Below are 24,834 nucleotides of genomic sequence, written 5' to 3' on the forward strand. Positions count from 1 at the left end.
TATCACATTTACACTGTTTAAAATTCCCTTTTCTCCTCTGTGTGTGGGTTGAGCCACTCTGCTAACTAATTTCTCCTGCAATACAATACACTCATTTATATATTGCCCAGTAAGACGAAGTAAAATCCTCACTACATACAGGAATAATACCAAATTAAGATAAGGATTTTTTTCAAAATATTTCAGTCTACTGCTATTTGATATTTATGCAGTACCACAGTTTCTTATTCCTCCTTATGTCAAGGAGTTATTTTCATACCTGTCTCTTAATACCCTCCGGTGTGAGTGCTATTTCAGTCATCAACTTAAAATTCAGCATTTAACGCCACACCGTGAATTGCTGAGAATAACAAATATAAAACTGGACACTGTACAAACATTTGAAATCAAAGATGGTTCGAAGTTGAACCTCCTCCAAAAGCAATAATAACATTATTTCGGAGTCAGCACCAACAAATCACAGACTATCACAATGTACTAATTTTAAGATATTTTTAGAATATTGGAATAGAATATTCGAAAAAAATCCCCAAATAAATAAAATACTAAAATAAACATTAAACATAACAATGAAAAGAACTACAACTGGTTATTTCACTGTTTGAAAAATGCATTTTGGAAGTGAATAAAAAGTTCTCTGCATATGTTGTGTGGAAACCTAGGCACAGAGGTTCAATGTTGAATGTAGTTTACAACAACATACCCCTCCTGCTTCTAAGAACAAAGCAAGCTGAGTTAGAAAATTGGCCTGGGATGCTTTGGCCAAACCAGATCTGTTGTAATTTAATCAGATCCAGAAAACAGAACTGCTGTTCTTGTACTCTTGTTGCCCACAGTTGACAGGAACTCAGACTAATGCTTCCGATACCAGAAACCTACATTTGTGACTGTGCTACAAGCACTTAATCCATCAGGTCCTCATTGTTTCAGCTGGATAACACAGAAATCCGCATGGCAGATACACTAGTGTTATGTTATGCTATTATATTACCTTAATTATACTGGCTGGGGATCTCAAGAAGTGCTATACGGGTCGTGGTTCTCTCACTTGTTAAACATGCAATGCTGTCTGTGTGAAGGTAGATTAACCTCAGCATACCAAATGAAGTTCACAGAAAAATTTAGATTTTTTTATCTTGATTTTAGTAGCCAGTAAAATTTTGATGGGTTGGATCATTAAGAAAAAGGCAACATAACCAAGGTTGCAGAGCTAAGGAGAAATTTGCTCAAGAGTTGCTACAGACTCCATAGGGATCTCATATCTGACACACTGAATTTTCTAAATTAAATAAAAAATTGTTTGCATGCTGGGTTTGAGGCATTTTGATTACCCAAGCTCCTGTGTAATTAACACATTTAATGGCAGTTACAGTCCTCCGTCACATGTAACTCATAACATATCAGAAAAAGAATTATCAAACATTCATTAATCAGACAATGTCTGTAAGCAGAAAAAAAAACAACCTTCACACTAAAACATGAAAGCATGTTATTTGACAGCAAAACCTTTTCATTGTATTTTCCACTCAATAAAAATAGTTCTTGAAGAAAATAATTTCTCTACCCTACATTTAACATTATTCTTAGTAGATGGTTCTGTATTCAGTAGCTATTTTTTTCCACTTTCCATAATGTTATCTGCTTCAATGCTCCTGAAAATAATATTTTACTTTAAATACTTTCAATATTTAGAGGGATGTTACCTGCTTTTAAACACTTTCTTATAAATTTGCAAATCCTTTTAAAACAATTCTTATCTTGCACTTTCAAACAATTACCTAGCAGTAAGAAGTCCAGAAATTAAATACAGTAAAAACTCCTTGCTCACTTAACCTCTTTTTCAGCATGCGATGACAAAAGAAAAAGTACCTTTTTGTGTTTGAGGGGGAGGAGTTCCTCTCCAAAGTGATTCTCCACTGAATTATCTAGAGCATTTGTGGACAGTTTGGGAATTTTCATCTTTTTCTGCATAATACTGTGTTCAAACTCTTCTATGTTTTCTGAAATAGATCAAAAAGAAAATTAGTATTGATTCAAAAGCAGAAGAGGTATTTAGACTTAAAAGAAACTTTATCATGGGCATATCAGAAAGAGAAGAGGCCAGCTGTGTCCCATTACCCCACATAATACAGTTATTATGAAACCTAAATTATTATTATGCAATATCTCACATTAATGTGCTTTTTTTTGTTCAGTAAATTTTGATAATATTCTACAAAACTAAAAATCACCGTACTACTATTTTAACCTAATTCCTCTTTCCTTTTTAAACCTAACATTACATTTTAGGTCAATTCCAGAGTTGGGTACTAAAAAACTGACATCTAAATTCAGCTTCTACTGGGGCACTTCCTGAAATGAGTGCAGTCACTGAAATGTACTAATAATAATAATAATAATAATAATAATAATAATAATAATAATGATGATACTAGTACTACCTAGCAATCAATGCAGATAAGTATGGTTTTCACTGAGTGCTTTGGCAGTCACTTGCCTGTCCATTCTCCAAAGAGCAAAGGCATTTAAGGTTTTTTAGAACATCACACTTCAAAACATCAGTAAAATAATGGTTTAATACACTTAGTTTAATGGGTTTTTTTAATACTTGAAGAATAACACATCTGTGATCATTTTTAAAACCTTTTATAACAATACACACAGCACGGTATTTGTTTAGTCCGAATCTGCCCAATTGTCTGTGCTCTAAGATAATACATTTCTGAGATACTTCAGCTTCTGCCCAGAGTAGCTGGGCATTTTGCCATCTTTGTGCATCTGCCCATACCACAATTACTAGGACAAGCTTCCTTTTTTAGTTAATGGACTAAAATCACATTGTATGTAGAAAACAAGTGTAATTGTCCAAAGCTATATAATGACAGTCTATAACATGAGAGTCAGTGCATAAGTTGCTAGAGATAGTTTCGGCCATTACGGCCAACAGAAATGTAAAAATGGAACCCACACTAAGAGGGCCAAAAATTCATCTGGCAGACCTTGTTAAGACAGTAGCTTTTTTTCCCCTCTTAAAACCAAGTATCTGATGTCTGCATATGTGTTCAGGCACTTTTATAACTTTATGGAAGGACAGCTACCTAGATGCCAAAGATTACACATTTAAAAACCCAGAGATACATAAACAAAGTCAGATTTCATTAACAGTGTGGCATGGGATATGTTTGCTTCCAATGAAGTGCCAAGAAAAGGTCTGGGAAAACCCTTGGTTTGTCACTATGTATGTATATTTTAGATCTAAAATTTAACTATATTCTCATGGAAGTCTTAATCAAAATTACATATATATATATAACATAACAAACAGACAAAAGATAGAGTTGGATTAATTAAGTAGCAACAGTTAATAGCCTTGTGCAAATATGTTTCTGAACCATTAAATTCAATAACTGGTTGCACCTCATTGAGCAATGACTTCAACCTGATGTTTACTGTAATTGTTTACAATAAGGTCATATTTTATGAGTTCTTGTCCATTTTTCCTTAGAGAACTCCTTCTCTAAGAAAGCAGGTTACATTTGAGGGGTTCCCTGCATGAATAGCTAATTTCAGGACCTGTCACGGCACTCTACGTGGTTTGAGGACCAGAATTTGACTCGAACAACCCAAAATGCTACATTTCTTATATTATGTTGTAGATCTACTTTGTATGTTTACGATCTCTGTATTTGCCCACTTTCAACTCAGCTGACTAATGGAAAGCCTGACAGTCTCCTCCAGAATTTGCTGATACAAAGCAAATTCCAGTTCTGTCAATGATAGCAAGTCGACAGGTGCTAAGGCAGCCAAGCATCCTTCATTGATGATATTTCCGCCATCTTGCGTGACAGTCAGATAAGGTTCTTCTCTTGGAAGGCAATGTTTGGTTGTTAATCAAACAAAACATCTCATTGTGGTCAAACAGCTCAATCTCTGACTTGTCTATCTAGATAACATCCTTCCAGTACATCAGTAGATCATCCAGGTGCTCTTTGGTGATCCTGAGACAGGTAGCAGTGTCCTTTTCTCATGGTTATAGCAAAAACACTGACATTTGCTGCACTGAGAGAGGGCAGCAGATCCTTGGATGATACTCTGGTTTTTTTTTTGTGAGTTTCTGGATGATTTTCCTGGTTGCTCTTGGGAAGATCTTGGCGGGACAACCGATCCTGGGTAGTGTCACTGTGATTTTGAATATTTTCCATTTGTTGACTATGAGATAGAAAGAGACTCACACGTTTAGAAATGGCTTTGTAACACTCTCTAGACTGATAAGCAGGAGCTACTTACTTTTTTTTTTAAGTCCAATGAAATCTCTTTGATCTTAGCACAACACATTTCCTCTAACCTCTATGATGGACACCAGACTCGCAAATTTGAATACTGTTAGTATCACTTTAAAAAAACAGATTCTAAACATGCCGAAACACACAGAACTATACATATACAGAAATAGGTGAAAAAGCATGGATATCCTATAAACAGATCATCCCCTGATGCTGTCTGCCTGCTGTCTCCTTTCCCTAGACTTCAGAAAAAAGAAAATCCAATGCAACATTGCCCACATCCCTATTGAAGCAGACAGGAGCTCTACAATCATTAGAGCAAAACTCATGCTGGATAAAGAATGCCTTCAGAATCTCATGACTACTATGGCTATAAAGACATTGAGATCTTTTTTGTCCAAACTCCTTGGAACACCAGATGCAGAAGCTTTTTTAAGGGCAAAGCTCAAAGCAAATATATGAAAAATACTAAGTTGAACATTTTTTTCCATGCTGAAAAGAGAAGAAAGGAAACACAACGTTTCGGCTATGGAGCCTTCTTCGGTGTGAGCTCCACAGCCGAAATGTTGCGCGTCCTTTCTTCTCTTTTCAGCGTGGAATAAACCTTTAACTTGTACCTTTGCAGCCTACGCATGCTGATGCAGCTACCTACTTGAACTATGAAAAATACTTGCTTATTGCCAATTAGGAATTGTGATCTCTGAGCCGTACAGTGTGCTGGTGGTATAACTGCGCTGGGATTAAGAGGGATGGCTCTTATAATGTTTACTACCAGGACAACCTTTCACCCATTTTCAACCATCTGCAGTAGGTGCTGGTTACACTTTTGCTTAACTGGATGTCATCACTGTCCTGACCATCATCAGTCCTGACCATGCTGGGCCAGGGAATCATTATCTCGGAAGGTCAGAGGCCCTAATGATCTCAACACTACTATGTCTATATATGTTGCACCCTAAGAAATTCCCTTGGAATTATGCCACAGCTGGCTACTGCCTTGACAGAAGAGTAGACCCTCTAAAAAATAACAGACTGCTTGATGGAGAAGGATTCTTCATAGTTGCCCTGTTCCACCATAAATTGGAGTGACCTCATAATTGCACTGTACTAATGAGTGTACTGGTGGACTACAACAAAATAAATATGCTCATTTGTGCAATAATGGGAGCTCACTGTAATTATTTGTAGGTACACTGTCCTGCTGGCACGCTTGGTTGGTCAGTGTTGTTGACCATGTTTCAGTGCCAATTAAAATATAGTACAGTGGCTTACTATTTCCTTATACTCAGGAATGTGTAATGCGAATACGTCATGCATTCACACATATAAAATAAAAACTGAATCTCAGTCTGAACTAAAAGGCCAGAAGCAAACATCCGCTCCTACATCACTCTCCTCTTATTAACACAAGTTTTCTTGAGTAAGCTCCAAGTTTGTTGTTCCTAAAATCCGAAGCACAAAAAACATGTATTCTTGTTGCAGTTCCGTTCGACTTTTGCAAATGTAAATGGCAAGTTTGAAATTACATTCCATGTCAAACTTGAGTTAACATCCACTGATATTCAAGACAAAATAATGTTTTTTTTAAAGATTTGTTTAAGTATGGAAACGCAGATGTAAAATACATCTATTTAAACAGAAACCATCCACCTCTAAACAAAATGTTATGCAAATACCTTATAGGGTTGAATTGAGGATACGGGATTACAAAACTCGTGGTTTTGCTGCCTTAGTTGTGCTGTAGCATGACTACGGTAACACCAGTAGTACAACAACTCTGTAAACAAATCGACGTCATATTTCTGTCAAGTTTAACTAAATCCGATCTGAAAATACACAAAGGCACAATGTAATGGTAATTTTGCTGTAGGACACCAGGAAAGTTGGAGACAGTTGCTGAATAGCAAGCTTCACATGTTTAGGCCTGTACACTGAAGAAATCGGAAAACAGTCTTTTGTTATTAAAAAACACGAATTTCTGAAGCAGAGGAAGAGCGTTATACTTAAAAAGTAAGAAAGTAGCGACAGTCTTAAGCAATTTCTAGAACTTAGAACGATTAGCTGCTTAAAGAACCTCTTAACTGGAGCTAAATCTGAGACAACCTATGCATGTATTTGAATAAACAACATATAAATCGTAAGATTTCATAACGCTCTTTCATTTCTCTCTGTCACATCTTATAATCACTTAATGCTCCTTTTGGATTGTCTTCAGTTTTTAAGGTAGGCCCACAGTCTAATTCTTCAGCTCTTACTTAATCGCAGTTCTGACCTTTAATTAATTAATTTCTCAATTAGCCTACAGATATTTCCGAATTCCTTAAAAACTGTATTTCAGGTAATGATCACTTGGACAACGTTTTTCATTGATGAAAATCTGTTCAATTCCAATACTTTTATAACACAAGCCACCGCCACGCTTTTCTTTCCGATATGCCCATAATAAACCAATAAAAAACATTAGAAGTAGAAAACGAGTGAAAGGTAATGCATGAGAAAGAGAAGAAGTTAAAACGACTTACCTGCAAGTGCCAGTATCTGTGCTTTGCCAGGCTGGCCTGTACCATTCCCTTCTGTTCTGTGCACCAAATACACCTTCTGATTATCAAAATCTGTCTTGTGCAGAGGTCTAAAATCTTTTACACTGGAAACCGGCAGAGCGTAGCACACATCGTCTTCCAGAAACCTCACAAAAGCATACATTATTTCTTCTTTGGTCCTGCACTTTAGATATGGTTAACAGTTTTCCCTCTATATAAGTATAAAAAATATATATAAACACACACAAAGGGGGAAGGGGAAAGGCCTCGGCGCTCAGCTACTCCGGCCTGGTCTCCCCTCACTTCAGGAAATGAGAAGCTTTTTTTTCTCCAGACGCCACCAGGCTCGAATAATCAACGCACGAAAAGCAAAGCAAACCGGTGAAGAGTGAAGTACAGAAAGTTTAATATTTTGCATGAAAAACTTTTTTTAAGAAATTGTTTTTTTCAAGAAAGTAATTTTATAAATATTCTTATTCCCATGAAATCGCTTAGTTTTGTTTGTTATCGATACATTTCGTGTAATGAAACGGTATTTTATGTAATTGACAGCAATGTTAAAGGGAAATCATACTTCATAGTTTTAAGTAAAAGACGCGATTAAATGGTTTGTGATATTATTATTTCTAAAGCTAAGATGGACTTCTCAGTTCCACAGGTTTGTATTATAGTGCAGAAAATATGTTCGCGTTTTTATTTTTCACAAATTAAATAGTACACAAATACGACTTCCTAACGTGCTGTTTTGACCTTAATTCAGAAATAGCCATGGGCAAACGTCTCTCTGTGTATTTCTCAGCCTCGGTGAAAAACAAAACCAGTTTAAACCAGTTCTAACAAACGTTCCCAGCAAGCTTAGCTTTCTGCTTACTGGCAAGACAAAGACGTCTAAACCAGTCCGTCAAGTTTGATGCTTGCTGTTGGTGGTCTAATACCACCTGCAACGTCATTGCAAGATGTAATAAAGTTAACGTCACCAAATTGTGTTAACAATGAATTAAAGCTTCTTTTTTTTTAAGTTTACTTGAGATTTACATATTTGTTTGCAAGAGAAACCTGGAATTTGCAAAAGAAAGCAGATTTTTATATTGGTAAAGACCATTATGTTATGTTGGCCAGATAAACCTTTTCTTGATTTAACATTATGACACACCCCTGTTCATTCAAAAAAATATCATATGACCTCTCATCTACATTATGGACAAGATCTATTTTTTAGCATTCCATCTGAAACCTATGCCTTGCTGAGGCATAAGTTTAGATTTTGTAGTCCAGATGGAAGAGTGTATCCTACTGGACCACAAAAAACAATCCAGCTGTTACCTGAAGGTTTTCAAATAAAGCATTCAATTTTTCCACACAGTCTTGTGTATTGCTTAAGTTATGACAAGATCAAGCATCGGGGTAGTCTAGTTGATGGCAAAATGTCCACATAGACACTTTTTCAGGTATGGTATAATGGGAAACATTCTATTTTAGGACACTGTCTAGGGGGTGTTTGAAGCAAAACATAAAACGAATAAACACCATTCCCAATTCTTGAATGCATTTTAATATTGAGGTGTTGACACATTTTGTATTGTGTTTAAGATAAAACTGAATTGCCTTAAATTTACCATGTAAGTCAAAAGTTCCAGAATTATGAAATTATCTGAAGACAACTCCAGTCATATTACCAAACTTTAGATGAAAATAAGGAGAGAACAGGTGTAGAATCAGAATCTTAAGGCTTGCAAACTTGTCCTTACTTGTTTGCCTTTCTGTTCCAAACACACAATCTGTGAAGAATTTCCAAAAACGTAGACAGTATTGAACGCAGTGAAGTACATACAGTACCTGTTTTTGCTTAGGTACAAGTACCTAGGCAAAATTCACTATGATGTGATGAGAAACCCTAGCAGACAATGTCCCCAAAACATTGAGCATTACATCATAACTTTTATAGATGACCAGATTCAATTTATTTGTCTGATGCTTTTATCCAAAACAACTTAATTTTGCACAAATTTATATAAGCTGTTCCTTACTGGAACAATTTGGGTGAAGTAGAGCTACTGCCAAACTTACACTACTGCTCCAAACTGCTGTCCACATTGTAAACAGGAAGGATTGCATTGGGTATGGTAACTCACGTTTTGTTTTATTTAGCATGTTGCAGCTGCAGAGAGCCAATAACTTGTACACACGGAAACACAGGTCTAAAGCTGCGTTCTGCCTGAAAGAAAACTGACATCTGATTAAAGTAAAACAATAAAATAAATGTCAAGCAGCAAACCATTTGAAAAAAAAAAGTTATCTAGTCAACAATACACACTGCTTTTTTGTGCATTTACATTCACATCACCAAGTTATTAAAACACAACCAAAAGTATTGTATTTTAAAATGTAGGTTTCCCCTGCCATTTCAGACATTTTTGTCTAAAAATGATTTAAGTAATAGGTTTATTCCATGCTGAAAAGACAAGAAAGAAGCTGTGGAGCATTCTTTGGGTGTCTCCACAGCCGAAACGTCGTGTTTCTCTTCTTCTCTTTTCAGTGTGGAATAAACCTATTACTTGTTCCTTTGCAGCGTATGCATGCTGAAACAGGTACCCACCTAAAAATGGTATAGATTGTCTGGTGATTAGCCATTTTTAGATTTCTAAATGAAAGTGAACTTTTTATTAGTTCTAAAAAACCTTGCATATTAACAGTTAATGTCACACATAAGTAAACTTTGGAAATTACAAGTCATTTTAATTAAAAAAAACTGTGTAAAAATATACATAGTGTATGACTCCTTTTGACTTATTTTTCATTTTATTAATTCTGAAATTAGGCCTCTGCTTCCCTGCACGATGAAGCCAGAGAACTTTCTACAGTAATATACTGTATATTTATCATGGGTTACAGAAAACAAAACAGGTAGACAGTAAGAAAGAATTTTCTTTGATGTAGTATTACATAAATAGTTTCCTCAAACTTGAATCTGTATCCCATTGACTGTGTGATGTAACAGCAGATTGAAAATGATCTTATGATGCAGACTCTAAATGTGCCATACCTTACCCTCACAAATAAGATCATTTGTTTCCTGAAACGATAAATTGGCTATTGACACTGTCCAGTGGAACACCTGCAATTGTTTCTTCATTGGCAGGTGTGACTCTTAGTTTCCCACCTGATTACCTTCCTTTTAATGTTAATTTTCATCGAGATTGTAATTGACCCATTTCCCACTTTCAGTTAAAAGTATTTATCCAATTTAAAGATGATTTATTAATTGTAATGATTTTAAACATTGTACTTGTGATAACAGTTGACCACATACACCGTCATTCAGTTGAAAAAATATATTGTTGAATGTCCTATTTAATTGCTGGTGAAAATAAACCTGAAACCATAACAAATGCACCTGTAGGCTACTGTACATCGTCAAACTGCAGGACTGATATGCAAATTAAATATACTGGGATTAATGATCAGCATCACCTGCAAACTTGAGGTGGCAAAATATTGATGAGTCAAAACATCAATAACCCTACTCCACACGTCTGTTGTCATCTAAGTTTTTGCAGTGATTTTAAAAAGATGAACGATTTATCATTATCAGCAGCAGTTGCGAACAGTACTCCCAAAGAGGTTTCGTAGTTCTCCTTTAAAATATAAATTTCCAATGTTGTGAATTTGTTCAATTAAGCAATAAAAGAGTAAATCACACAAATTCCTGAGCTGTACCTATCATGCTCTAGATCTAGCGATTGATCACACAATTGCAGAAATGTGTGCTAAATTTAATCTGCTAAATTGGTGAAAACCTAAATTTACTATTAGTTTCCCTTAATGGTTAATTTCTAAAGATAGAGGGCAGATGGCCTGACATAACATAGTTCTTTACAAAAGCCCTCGTATAAAGATATTTCTGGGAAGACAGAAAGAATCCATGGAAGAGGAGGTGTTTTTAGAGTTGTAGGTGGCCTGTGAGAAATAAAGTATTGATTACAGAAATGGTCTAGTTTACCGTGGTTAATTAAGTTCTTGGTAAATCACTAAGAGTCAGCAACAATCCAGGAAACAGGATAAAAAGACAGGTAGGCAGAGAGAAGGGAAAAGAGGAGGCAGGAGACAGAGGAGAGGACACAGAAGAACGGTATCAGGTGGGCCCTTGTTCGGATCAGTCTTTAAGACCAGATTCGAGGTAAGTATTTGTACCTTGTTGAGAGAGCTTGCTCTTCTGTTATCAGTTAGGAAACTGATTTCCTTTGTAGGTTAAAAAGGTCTCTCTCTCAATGCATTTTTTTAGAATAGAGATATAGGTTTCCCATTCACTTTTAACTCTAGGTTGTAATCTCTTTTGTTTAAGAAGGCAGGTTTATCTCTCTTTTTTTCCTGTTAGGCATAGTATAGGATTTTAAATACTCGATAGTTTTCTGGGGGTTTTCTTGTTGGTCAGGACATAGGCCTCCGAGATGCCTTGTTTGTATGTTGCATGTGTGTTGCTAGTTTATGTAGTGTCACTATTAAGAAATATTTGTTTATTTTGTTATTTGAAATATTAAGATATTAATATTAAGAGATATTTGTTTATTTTTGTTATTTGTCTCAATTTGCCTATTATTTATCATCCCCTGGCTATGCCAAAGCTGTGCCAGACAACAAAGTTCTCAAGTGCTTCTAATTATACCAACTGCTCGGGAATATTCTTGGCTTAATCTTTACAATTTGGGTGGTATTATTATTTATTATTGATTAATCTCCTCAGTATTGTCTGTAATTTTATATATTCTTAACCCCCTAATTATAACAATGTAAACCTGCTTAAAAATATGTATAGTTAAATATTTTGTTTTCTCCTTTTTGAGTGGGAGCCAATTTCAGAAGGTACAGTATGTGGAGAATGTCTAAAGCAATAACTAGCATGGAAAAATGTATAGTAGAAACACCATGTAAGAATAACGCAAGAATCGGCAGAATGTCCATTCATCCACTTTTTTAACTGCTTAATTCATTATCGGGTCGTGGGAGAGCTGCAGCCCTTCCCAGCAAGCAATGGGCTCAAGGCATGATACACCCTTGACTGAATGCCAGTCTATCGCAGGTAACGCACAGACATTAACACATGTACAGTCACACCAGGGCCAATTTTCCCAAAAGCCATATAACCAACCAGTACTGTATGTCTATGGACTGTGGGATGAAACCGGAGCACCCGGAAGAAACCCACATGAGGACAGAGAGAACATACAAACTCCATGCAGAAATGGCACTCGGGGCCTTAGCTTCGTAAGGCAGCAATGTTAACCACTGTGCCACTGTGACACCCAGTAGAATATGTATACAAAAATTCAATAACTGAAATTTGTACTGCTTTAAGACAAGAGTCTTCTTTCATCTGTTGCTGATTGCTTAGTTGTTTAGAAAACAATCCTGTATGTTAATGAATATATTGATTATACAACAATATATATAGTATATAAATACTGTACAAGAAAGAATGTACAGTAAATGAGGAGTAAAGTGTGTTAGATGACATTTATTTTACCAGTTAAAACCATCATATTCAAATCGACTACTAAACTGAATCTCTGAAGTGAGAACTGGGACACTGTATAACACTAAACGACAATCACAGTCAAATGAAAACCACCATTTTCAAAACACAGGGACTGCAAAGCATATTGCTGGACACAGACTGTAACACTGTTTGCTGAATGTAGCAATCATATATTCTAATGTTCCATATACCTCTGCATTGCTTTAGCTGCAAAAATAAAGCTATGGTTCTTCTTCAAAGTGTGGCACTGACAAAGGTTGTGAAGCCTGTCAATGAATACTTTCCCTTTTTTTAGTTAAGTCCCTTATCTTCCATTTCCAACTCCACAGACCCTTCCTGAAGCCCTATCTCGTCATTCAAAACTGTTTTTTAAAGTCCACATTTCTTCATTTTTCACTGTTATTTCTTTGCCTTCTCAAGTCTCGCGAAAATTAAAATTCATAACAGGAGAAACGGTTTTTGTGACCCTGAGGAATGCTTATGTTTTGTCTGATGTAAGAATTTATATAAGGTGCAAAAATCATAGACCACAAATTGTTGATTACACTAACAGTCATTTGATATTTGTTAGCAATTAATAGAAAGCTGCATATTGTATAAAAGTAAGCACAGATTAACTGAAAGAGAAAGGAAACAGATTTGTTGTATTTTCACAACCCCCTCAGGTCCTGTGTGTTGGTTGAGTCAATGGAAGAGAGCCTAGAATCTTTATAACGTTTACAAGTTTTTAGTCGCCTTTGGTATTATGTGCTTTTCTTTAGTTTTGTTTTTTTATGATGAAATAGCAACAACAAAAAACAATCCCTGCTGACAAGCGCTTGGATTCAGATGGTATAAAGTGCACACTGGCTCATTTAAGCATGAAAGCGGTGTTTTATGACAAAAGAAAAGCAATTTCTAGCTCTAAGATGTGAATGATTGTGGAGTTATGTAGTCTCATAAAAAATAAACAAATATGAATTACATTTTTGTAGTGTTTTTCATTATGTTGCTCTTTGGAAGCAGTTCCTGTATTAAATAGTGAAGTTGTACGTACTGTATCACCATCTGTGAGGAATTTGATAAATAATTAGCATATACTGTAGAAATGCTTTGGGGATATTTTACTGTAGAGAAACCAAATGTACTTCACTTGTTCATTGTAAAATAAAACAAGAAACTGCATATCGGCTCAATAGTGGGTACAATTTGAGGTAAGAAGGTAACTCTTTACAAAATACGAGGTTGGTATTTAGAAAAGTAGATATAGTCTTGGATTTTAAGACAATAAGTTAATTGGCTAATTACAAATAAGACTCACTAAATATTTCTAAAGGACTGATGCCATTTTCTATCTTCAGACACCTCTGATGTTTATAGATGAACTAAATTGATTAGTGATTGGAGTACAGTATGAAGAGTATAAACTGTAGTTTCGTCTAATACGTCCTGTTTTCCGTTTTGATTTAATCTACAGTAAATTAACTTTGGTCTTACAGACTGTGATTCTCCTGAATCAGTACAAGTTCTGCATTGCAGGTTTCTTCTAGGATCTTACTTTGTGAACAAAGAGGGACCTTTTTCTCATGGTGAAAGTGTCCTTACGTAACTGGTAATAAATGGTTTCAACAAACCCACAGAAGACCCCAATTCTTAAAGGATGGCATCTGCTGACCCAGCGCTGAGATTTAAGGCTGGGTTCTTTTCCCAATTTCTCTCATTTCACCTTCATTTAGCAGGAAACTGTTTCCACTAACTGATCATTATTGTAATCAATACATTCACCTATTACTTTTGTTCCACCTCAGTAGGTCCTATTGAATTTGAAAGCCCCTGGAATGAAGCAGCAGGCTGGGAAAAGAAGGCACCTTCTGATGGAACACTTCTCGGAGATTATTATCTCTTCCGATTGTGTGTGCATGCGAGGAGGCATACGTGTGTGGCTAGATGTACCTTTTCTTCTTTCCCTTGTCTCCCACCAAAATGACAAAAGCTACCCAGCACAAAGGGAGCTCTTTGTTATTATAAAATAGTCAGGTTGTTACACAACGAGATGGATTTCTTCACTTGTACTTTAATAGAGAGGAGCACAGTCGATAAATGGCACTAACAATTCCGTTCTGCTTCGCCTGTCATAATTGAAAAGTAACTGAGGCAGAACTTTGGATGCTTTTTCTCTGACGTGATTTTATTTTATTTTTTGATTTAGATCAGCCATCAGGGACAGCGGCCTGTGTTGGTGTAATTGTAATTATGAGTTTCTTGTGACTAGGGGGAATGTAGACATGTGTTTCTGGTGAGCCTCTCACAGGCTGCAGGGGCTCTTGTGGTATTGAGATATTCTCTGCATTCGCTACTGTGGCAAAACTGAAGCTGTGCCAGTTGTGTTTACTTCACATGCCAACAAACACGAGCCCTCATTGCACTTCACTTCATGAGCTTGCTTTTCACAGCCTGCCAGGTTCAGTCAGGCTCTGGGTATCTGCTGAAATACCCAAAATGAATAAATCTTCTGAAAAAACGTTTCGATTTCTGTCTTGTAGTGCTATGAGACTACATTCATTACATTCAGTTTGAGGTATATACTATGACATAAGATGAAGCTGATACATTTAAAGTCAGCAATGTGTGCTACTTAGAAGAAAGTGATTGTGCTGCAGTGTTGTAATTCCATTTCTACCCACAGTAGCATGTATTTTTAAGCTAATGAATTTTTACTGCATTCTTATAATGAAATGTAAATTATTAAAGCCAAAATACATGTATAGTTTCTGTAACACACACAACTTGAAACAGAGACTATCAGCCAAATGAAGATTGCGGTCTCATTGCTTAATCGTATTACAGTTAGAATAGCTGTACATTTCATTCATCCATTTCATTTAACTGCAGCCTTCGAACTTCTTTTATCCAACAAAAAAGGCATAACAGAGAAGAAAAAAGACTGCTTAGTGTTGTAAGGAGAATTTAAACACAGCGATTTTAATGCACCAAAGGCAAAATTTTCATTAGTCCTTCAACAGATATGGGGTTATGAAGAGCAGAACAAACCAGAGATGATTTATGATTCAGCTCATGGCAATAAAATTATCAAAACAATCAGAATTCTGCTGGAAGAGATAGTGCAGCAATGAATCCATTGTGAGAGATGACTAATGGAGATGTTGTGACTAGAAATCAAAGACTTTGTCCAGCACAGTTCACGTTCTAAAAGCCTACCTTTAGTACAAAACTAAATCATACAATTTCTGAAACTGCATACTAATGTAAGGTATTTCAAATATTTTGTTGCTTTCACCCAAACCACACTTTCCATACAAAAGCCTCTGCACAACTTGAAGGCCTTGACTGCTGAAGAACAGGCCTTTAAAAATTGCAACAGACCTTGCATGAACTCTGATCCTGCTGACAGGAAAGCTGGTTGGGTTAATCGGCAACCTGGCGATTAAGAATGGATTACGCCTTTCAGGGCAACTAACACACAATTCTCGGAAGTGACATGATCTCACTTAGGAAAATAAGAAGCCATTGCGAAACACCATGAAAAAAGAGAGGTGAGAGGAAAATTGTGCACCACGAAAAATGTCCCTTCAACCGGAATGAGAAAACTACGCTGTCAGGAAGCTGGTGATGTCTGTTGGACTGTTTAGGACTGACCGTACTCTCCCATACAAGAGGATTACAAGAATAACCACAGGATCCTATGACAACGATCCTACAGTATCTTCACTCACCAAATGTAACGCATCTCCAAAGGTTACTGAAAACTGAGTCGAATATCTCAACTTCATAACATGAGAGATAAAATGACTATGCATATTGATAAAACCTTGTGTTAGTCGCAGTTCTGTCTAAAATGACTGACTGTTCCTTATGTATTAATGTCTAAATAAATTTTATATGACTATGTTATATGTTATATGAATGTGTTTCGTATTATGCCATACAACTCATAGCTCATAAATTTCCAAAACATTTTAATTGTTCATATGGGAATTTTTAATACTTTAAAAGAAATCATGGATATCCGTTATATTCTCTGATTGATTTTAACACCTTTAAAACTATTATAAGGACTAGAACTGTATCTGATTATTACTGACTTTCTCTAAGTTCATTCTGCACTTGCAAATACACAGATGCTTAAACAAAGTTTGTACCACAAAACTGCAAAGTCCACAGAATCATTTTGTTTTAGTTCAGCAGACTTTACAAGAAAATTCTGCAAATGCCTCCCTCTACCACTTTCATGAGTTATCTTTCACAGAAATCTAACATTAAAAGATAGGTTTTTGGAGCATTTCACTGATCCCATCCTTATGTGAACAATCTGTCCATCTGCCAGTCTAGGTTATCCTGCCCATTGAGAAAAACATGGTCTCATAACCGTGACCACAGTTCTATTAATTTCTGTTCTTTTTTTTTATTTCACTTGGGCCAAACGTAACAAAGGTGCAGTATTTTCCTTATCGTCTAGTTTCCAATAACCACAAATAAAATCCCTCAATAGAACACATACAGATACAGTAGAAACACACAAGTAAAAACTGGACAAAAATATTAAGAATTGCTTAGACTGTTGAAAAAAATATGAGTTTCAATAAAATGTAAGTGAGCTGGAAGCTTAAAGGAGGTCCCCAAAGTACACATGCAGAGCCTAAATGAATATGATGCCACATTGCACATATGAAGACATTAGAACTCTACAAGCACTTAATTGGGTCTATTTCCTTGAGACCTTCTTCAGAAGAGTCACTGTCACAGCAGATTTCTACTCAATGTAGAGAGTCAGACATCATGTACGGCCAATTAGCCTCAAACTGCCTTGATAATCTATCTTTATTGATGACAAATTAACTTGTATCCAAAAAACAAAAAGGTTGATGACGATGATGTCTCAGAGTAGTGTAATGCACGTAATCAGCTTGTCATTTTAATTGCAAAGTATGTTTTTTTCAGTTCAGAGAAATGACATGACCATGATTTTGACCTCTGATCAGCATAAGCAATCTTTCAGGGAGTGGGCAGTGCATCTTAGCTGTAGCCTAAAACTATTGTGAATTAAAGTGTTTCGTGGTAATTTTGCACTTGTGTGTCATATTAGACTTGCTTACATATAGTATATGAACTTTTGGTAGTCCAGGATTAGTGATAATTGAAATCTTCAAAACCATGGGTTAATCTTCTTAAAAAGGAATAGGTGTTAAAACTGTGATGCATCCACCCATTATAGAAAGCCACTTACTCTTGGTAAGGGTCAAGGTGACCTAGACTCTATCCCAGGAGCATAATGCAAAAGGCAATACCACTGCCTAGAGGGGATTCCTGTCTAGCTGCGTGTCACACAAACAATACAGGGACTATTCAGAAACACATAGCCAGCTGATATGAATATGTACAGTATGTACACATGGCAACATTACAAATTACATTGTTTTGCTCTGACTGTGTTGTTTCTGTATGATTTTCATTGCTTTTTAAAATTAGTATACAGAATACTATGTACTGCAAAGGAACAAGTAATAGGATTATTCCATGCTGAAAAAAAAAAGAAAGAAAACACAGCATTTCGGCCATGGAGCCTTCTTCAGGTGTCCATAACACTATGTACTGTACATCTTACATGCAAGTTCATAACTTGCACAAACCCGACTGAGAGGGATACATAATAATACATGTATTAACATATAAGGATCCATGTTACAGGCTCCTTGTTTTAAGAGGTGTCATATAATAATAAAATATTTGCATGCATTACTCAGTAAAACTTCACTTCAGTTCTGGTCATTAAACAGGCAAATCAGGTTATGCAGAAGCTCATTCCCTTCATGTGCTCATTACACTGAAGTGAATTAAGCTGCCTGGTACTATGGACTCATGTTGGCAGCCTGACTCACACATGACTGTAACTCTCACAGCCCACAGACCTGTCCCTGATGTAACACCTGGAAAGGCTGTAGAAACACTATGACAAACATTAAAATACAGCATGTCAAAATAATGAATAAAACAGAAGAATAGGGTAATTATATTATTCGATTTCTCTGGGTTTTAGAAAATTAATTATGGCCTGGTGTACGTTTTCCAGCAGGATTTACAATTCATTTCCCTTGGTAGAGCTGGCCCATTTTTGTCTGTTTTGGCAATGTTTTGTTTCATCTGACTACCTGGTAGTTACAAATTATCAAACAGTTGCATGCAGCAGATGTTTAAGATGAATCATAATGTACCTACGTAGATGAGAAAGCTCAGAGGAAAGTTTGAGGAAATATTGGAGAGAGAGTTTGCTGATAGTACTTTTATATAAAACTGCATTGCATTGAATACTATTTTACAAAGGTATATATCTTTTACTGTTAATTTCCAAACACGTTAAACAAAAAACATTTTTTTCTACACAAAGGCAGAAAGTTGGGAAGAAGCTGTCAATTTGTTGACAAGAAATTTCTTTGAGAACTGTAATGGCACTTTTAAATGTAAATGCAGAATGTTGTAAACACTTTGTATGTTTAAGCTGTTCTCCAGAACTGCATCTGTTGATCTTAATTGCATTGCTTTAGCTTGTCTCTTAATTAGCACTTCATAAATAACTAATTAGCCGTGAAGTAGCCACAGTTGGCAATATAAAAGCGATAGCCCATGAAATGAGCAGTAGCCCCCCAATTAGAATGGGGACATAAATTACTAATGCGATTGCCCAGTGACAGACCTTCAAAGTGACAGCAAATGTAGCAGCAAACTATATTGTGTAACTCCTTCATAAAATATTTAAAAAGGTGTCCTTCAGCATATCATCACAGCCACTGCCAGCCTATTATTTATTTTTAGCAATATGGCAAAGGACATTGATCTTTTTAAAAGAACAAATGACTTGCACAGAAACAGTGATCATATTTCAGGCCTGTTCAATCGAGTTCATTAGGGGTACGATTACTCCAAGGGATATTATATTGATTGTCGAAACCAACCTTCTCTGTATATTCTCTTCTCCAAATATTAATTTCAAAGATGTATTAGTACAGAAGATTCAACTAAAAAGACTCAACGTCAAAGTTCCGTTTTTTGAAAGGGTGGCAATGTCTTAGGTGGTATGAACATTCATTTAATCATCATTGAAAAAAAATGTAACTCTGTAGAGATAGCATACCACACTAGCAAACATTTGACTTCCTAAGTATTTTGTGTCAGCTGTGTTTCTACCTATTTTACGGATCGGGTAAGCTACTGTATCTCTGATATTTTTTTAAAAGAACAAGAAACAACCAGGTAGTCTCAAGAATCCATTCAAATCAAAAGGAAAAAAGCCCTAAAAATGACAACAAAACATAAAAGCAAGAGAGTCAAACTTCCCCGGTCCATGACAAACTTGTTTTTTAAAGAGTCTCAGAGCTTGTCTATTTCTTTACAGCAGGGATTTAACTTTTTTCTCACTGTTGTAGTGAAAAAAAAAAGACTCCTTTAAATTGAAGAAGGAAGAGCCATAGTATTATAAAAAATTAAATTGTTAACAGCCCTTGAAAATTGAGCCAAGACAAAAACAACACACAGAGCTTGTCTTTTATCGAGTTAACACCCAGGATACAACATTTGAAATACATATACTTTATTAAGGTCTTGCTGAAGACCAGCTGGGCTGATAAATAATTACCGTGGCAAAGTCAGTAACTGGCAAAGAGCCCAAGCCTTGGTAGAAGGCAGGCCGATGACAGTCGGGGCATTTCAGTCAGGGTGCTACAATTTTTTTCTAATTGCAGAGCTCTGCTCATGGAGGCAGCTATCAAGCACTTAGCTATCCTTTGGCAAGGTGCTTATTTTGATCCAAAACCAAACATAATTAATGAGTTTAATTATGCTGTTCCTATGCCAGGTCGATATGATCTATTTATTACTGACGTATGAAATAACTATTGATATTTCCATATTTTGTTCGAAAGGTGTTGAGGCAGGGCATAAGCTGTCAATTTGCTTTAAAAGCTACAAGCCCCTATTTGGTGAGCTATTGAAGAACAATAAGAAATAACCCAGTTCTGCAGCATAATATGTATAATACACATGCCACTCTAAGTACAGAAAATACTTTCAGCTTCCTACAACAAAATTTAAGGAATGCTGCCAGAGACACACTGTATTTCTTTTGGGTACTTACTAGGGACAAAATAATAACACTAATGAAAACACATTTCTCAAATGGAATATCACATTTGTTTAACTTGAAATGCGGTCGATTCTTAATCAGCACAATAATGCCTCCTTTTGTGAGGCCCTGTCTTGGCCCGACACAGTCTCTTACAATGTATTTTCAAATCATTACTGAGCAGAAGTAATCAGCCAGCCCTAATACAGTACCAAGCCTTCAATAAAAACAAAAAGGCAAAGATAAAACACATTATACAACCAATGTCTTTTAATGCATAAAGGCCATATCTCCTACACTTACACTTGGGTCAGAAATGTAATTGTCTAGAATATGAGGATGTTCTGAATCACAAATTCACAATGGCAGTGATCACAGGACAAAAATGTGTAGGCACGTTTTGCATTTTGGAAGACTAAATGTGAGAAGATAAGAACATATTATTGCTTCACCTTCTTTACTACAATTTACTAATTATTACTAATTTATTTGGCTGACTCTTTTATCCCAAGTGACGTATGTTGCACCATCCAGTAATTTACCCATATTCAGCCTGGTACTTTACCGGACCAATTTGTGCACCTAGTCGAAGGGTACAATGGAAGTGTCTCAACTGATGTTTGAACCTACTACCTTCCAGTTATGAGTTCATAACACCACATAAATGAATATGCCTTACGCTTATATAGTGCTTTTCTGGAAACTCCACTCAAAGAGTAATGGGGACTCCCCTCCACCAACACCAATGTGTAGAACGCACCTACTGTAGATGATGTGATGTCAGCAAAAGTGCACTAGTACTCTCACCACACATCAGCTATCAGTGGGAAGGAGAACAGAGTAATGAAGCCAATTCATAGATGGGGATTATTAGGAGGCCATGATTGGTAAAGGCCAGGGAGAAATTTGGCCAGTATGCCAGGTTAACAACCCTACTCTTTTCGAGAAATGCCCTGGCATTTTTAATAACTACAGAGAGTCAGAAACTCGGTTTTATTTCTCCTCCAAAGGACAGTACCTTTTTACATTAGGGTATCCCAGTCACTATACTGAGGAATTAGAACCCATATAGACCACAAGGTGAGCCCTTCCTACTAGTCCCACTAACAACTCTTCCAGCAGCTTTCCCAGGAGGTCTCCCATCCAGGTCCTGGCCAGGTTTACCCATGCTTAGCTTCCAGTTGACAGTTGTGAGTTGCATGGTGATATAGCAGCTGGCTAATGAATTCCGATTAGGTTATGTTGGTGTTTCATTTCATTTGGTTTACTATCCATTTCGCACCATCCTCTCTGAAAGCAGAAATATTTTTATGATAAAAATAACCACTTGTGCTGTATGCAATTTTTTTCACCATTTCTCTGTCAATTACAAAACTCTTAATGAATCTGTTTCAATGTTTGGATATGGGCCACATTAGGGCTGTGTTTCTCATTATGCTATGGAAATTTGACATCAATACATCCAAATGCCAAATTTGATTCCTGCATGCATTTCAACTGATTCAGTCTGCTAGACATACTTTTATTCACACAACACTGGGTCTTTATAACTTAACCACAGCTCCAATCAGGACTCTAAAAATGTAATCATCACCTTGGGTAACAAAGGTGTCATGATGAGATTTAAAAATGCAACCTTGAGTCATCCTGAAAAATGGAATGCTAGAATTTGGTGTCTGGTAATTTCTGAGACCTCTCAACTAATTTCATCAAGAATAAAAGTCAATACCTGCTTTTGTAGGTAAACCCAAAAGCACGCAGCACAAAATAGAGAACACTCCTTTTTACAACAGGTCATGCCAGGTATTGTGATAAGGACTACTGCTGTGAAAGACTGCACCAGATGTTCAACACAACCACCTCCAATTTCTGCATCTGCTTGGGCCGATCAATGACATTTGAAAAAGGAGGCTTTAGCGAATCCATAGGGAATTCCTTCCAATCTTCTGCTGTCTTTTGAGCTGGCTTAGAGAGCAACTTTTTGTACCATCTGCAAGCCACTAGATTTTACAGTTACCACTTATCAAAAGCTGGCAAAGGTGAAACTGTTTAAAAAGCATCACCTTTCTTTATGCTGAGAAAACAACACTGCTGATACAGCTAAAGGCATTCTGTGAGCACTTTCTCATGTGGGATGCTTGAAGATAATGAAGTAACCTTTTCATGTGTTTTGTGAATTCAGCTTCACTGTTTGTACAGTATGTATTCTGTTTTGCTTTCTTGCATGGCAGCATGAAACATGTATTTGGTTAATGAATTAATTATTGAGAAAAAAAATCTGTTTACTTCGTCAATTAATTGCTCATATGGTTAAGTAGTGCAGGAGCTCTAATTTTAAACAAGAGGTTAATGATGCACATATTGCAAATGTTTCTTTTTTATCTTGTACCTTTTCACTCCTCTTTGCCAGCTTAATTATAACTGGTATCCTCCATTCATTAGCGTACTCACACTTATTTATCTCTGGTCATGTGTGCTTTCTTTCCCAGAAATCAATTGGAAAATAGAGTGCTAGAAAGATGAGCTAGAGGATTTTTTCCACTTTCTTTTGTCTTTTTCCATCATTAGAATAATGGAAGTCACTAACAATGAAGTGCAGAGAGATAAAATATGCAAATTCACAGAGAAAGGATATAATTACAGTAATAATAGGAAGTGTTGTTTTCACAGCTGGTCATTCATATAACCCCCCGATAGTGTTTGACAAATAACACACTTTTTTTCCCTCAACTTTGTGCCAAGTCCCTCCACTCCATTAATGACACATTTTACCCCTTGGCTGGTAACAGTAATATTTATAATTCATTTAGGAGGATCTGTAGAATTTTGTTTTCACTTTGACATTATAGAGTGTTTTGTGTCGATCAATGGCAAAAAATCATAATTACATTACGATTCCATAAAGTAACACAATAAAATGTATATATAGTATGGCTATATAGTTATGAAATGGCTATATATTATACCCAGTATAGCCATTGTATTGCAACAACCTGGTTTTCCTTAGATGTCTTCCACCCAAATATTGACCCATCAAAACCCTGGTTAACTTTTAACTCTGAAGATTACTACAAAGCAGTAACAATGCTGTTACTCCTATACAAATGCTTAATGTTACATAATAAAGGTGAAAATCTTTTAAATGTCTTTTACTAATAGGCATTTGCCATTTCTGTATATAGGACAATTTGTAAACAAAGCAATTGACAAACTAAAATTAGCCACACATAAAAAAGAAAACACTTAATCTTCATCTGACTCCTATTACGTCTCAACAACAGGATATTTCTGTTGGAGTGTTCAACAGGTCAAATTCTAGTACATGCAGTGCAACAAAAAAGTTACATTCAGTGAAATGGCACATTAACAGTCATATAATAACAAGATGACACAAAGACATCTTCTGTAGCAATTACTATATATTAGCTGTTGTTTTATAGATAAAAAATCGTATAGGTATACAGCTTTAAATAAGGGTAGGTCATTCAGCTCGTATTTTCTTTATATATTTTACCGCTGTTATGGTAGAAAATTTCAGATAAAGGCAGTTATTGAGAAAAAATGAGAGAAAAGTAAAATCACTGTCTTTATTCTTATTGCTAGCTTTGTGTTAGACTTTTGCAGAGACACAGAGAGCTGTTGTAAGTCTTTTAAACAGTAAGCCCAGAGCACCAAGGCTGCCTGTCCAAATCACCCATAATTCCTGCCCGTCACACGGATTTCATTTCAATCTCTCACTTGCACGCCTGCCATATGCTGTCACCAACCTTTCAATAAATATAACAAATTGGGCCCTTTGAAACAATTCAGAGGCTATAAAAAAATTTCAACTTATTCCTACTGCAGCCAGTGTGACGACTGTAAAGCAACCCCCCCAACCATCTTCAGAGCCGAGGCTGAGTCACAGCAGTCTACCGATTCCATGCTCATTGCACAGCACTAACACAGGAGTTTGTTGGAAATAAGATGCACACTTTGTGTCAAGGGTTTCTAAACTAGGAAAACCCACAAGCGGCAGAAGAAAATCACATGAAAAGCAGTGGCTAATATAAAATAAGATGCAACTCACAGGACTCTCTCTTCTGACTTCGTTCATCTTGTAAGTAGGAACAGTATAAAATACAAAATTTGCTAAAGAAAACTTTACTCCTCAGCCATCTCGTGTTCATCTAAAAATGATTGACACAAATCTCTGATCGCACTCCTACATGACAGGGTTTTAAAATAAAGCGTAGACATAAATGAGGGGGGCTCTGTTGCTCCACAGCTCAGGAATCCTGGGAACTTGGCTCTGCCTGTGTGTGGTTTGCATGTTTGCCTGTTTTCTAGTGGGTTTGTTTTTCGGACTCCTATAGTCCAAAGGCA

At 36.2% G+C, this 24,834-nt stretch overlaps 1 protein-coding gene across 5 annotated transcripts in view; it reads right to left on the reverse strand.

Annotated features, from left to right (window-relative positions):
- Window positions 1-24,834, reverse strand: part of bend5 (BEN domain containing 5) — a 513,667-nt gene that overhangs the window by 150,027 nt on the left and 338,806 nt on the right. For 2 of the 5 annotated variants that reach the window (XM_088598975.1, XM_088598978.1), the window contains one exon: window positions 1,870-2,000. The exons of 2 other annotated variants lie outside the window; for them this stretch is intronic. In XM_088598975.1, coding sequence (XP_088455101.1) covers window positions 1,870-2,000 — 131 coding nt within the window. Of the gene's footprint in view, window positions 1-1,869; window positions 2,001-6,805; window positions 9,275-24,834 lie in introns of those variants that run through there. One more of the 5 variants, XM_088598979.1, reaches the window with a different exon arrangement.

This window comes from Lepisosteus platostomus, chromosome 11, assembly GCF_059453375.1.
Source record: "Lepisosteus platostomus isolate fLepPlt1 chromosome 11, fLepPlt1.hap1, whole genome shotgun sequence".
Classification (NCBI taxonomy): domain Eukaryota; kingdom Metazoa; phylum Chordata; class Actinopteri; order Semionotiformes; family Lepisosteidae; genus Lepisosteus; species Lepisosteus platostomus.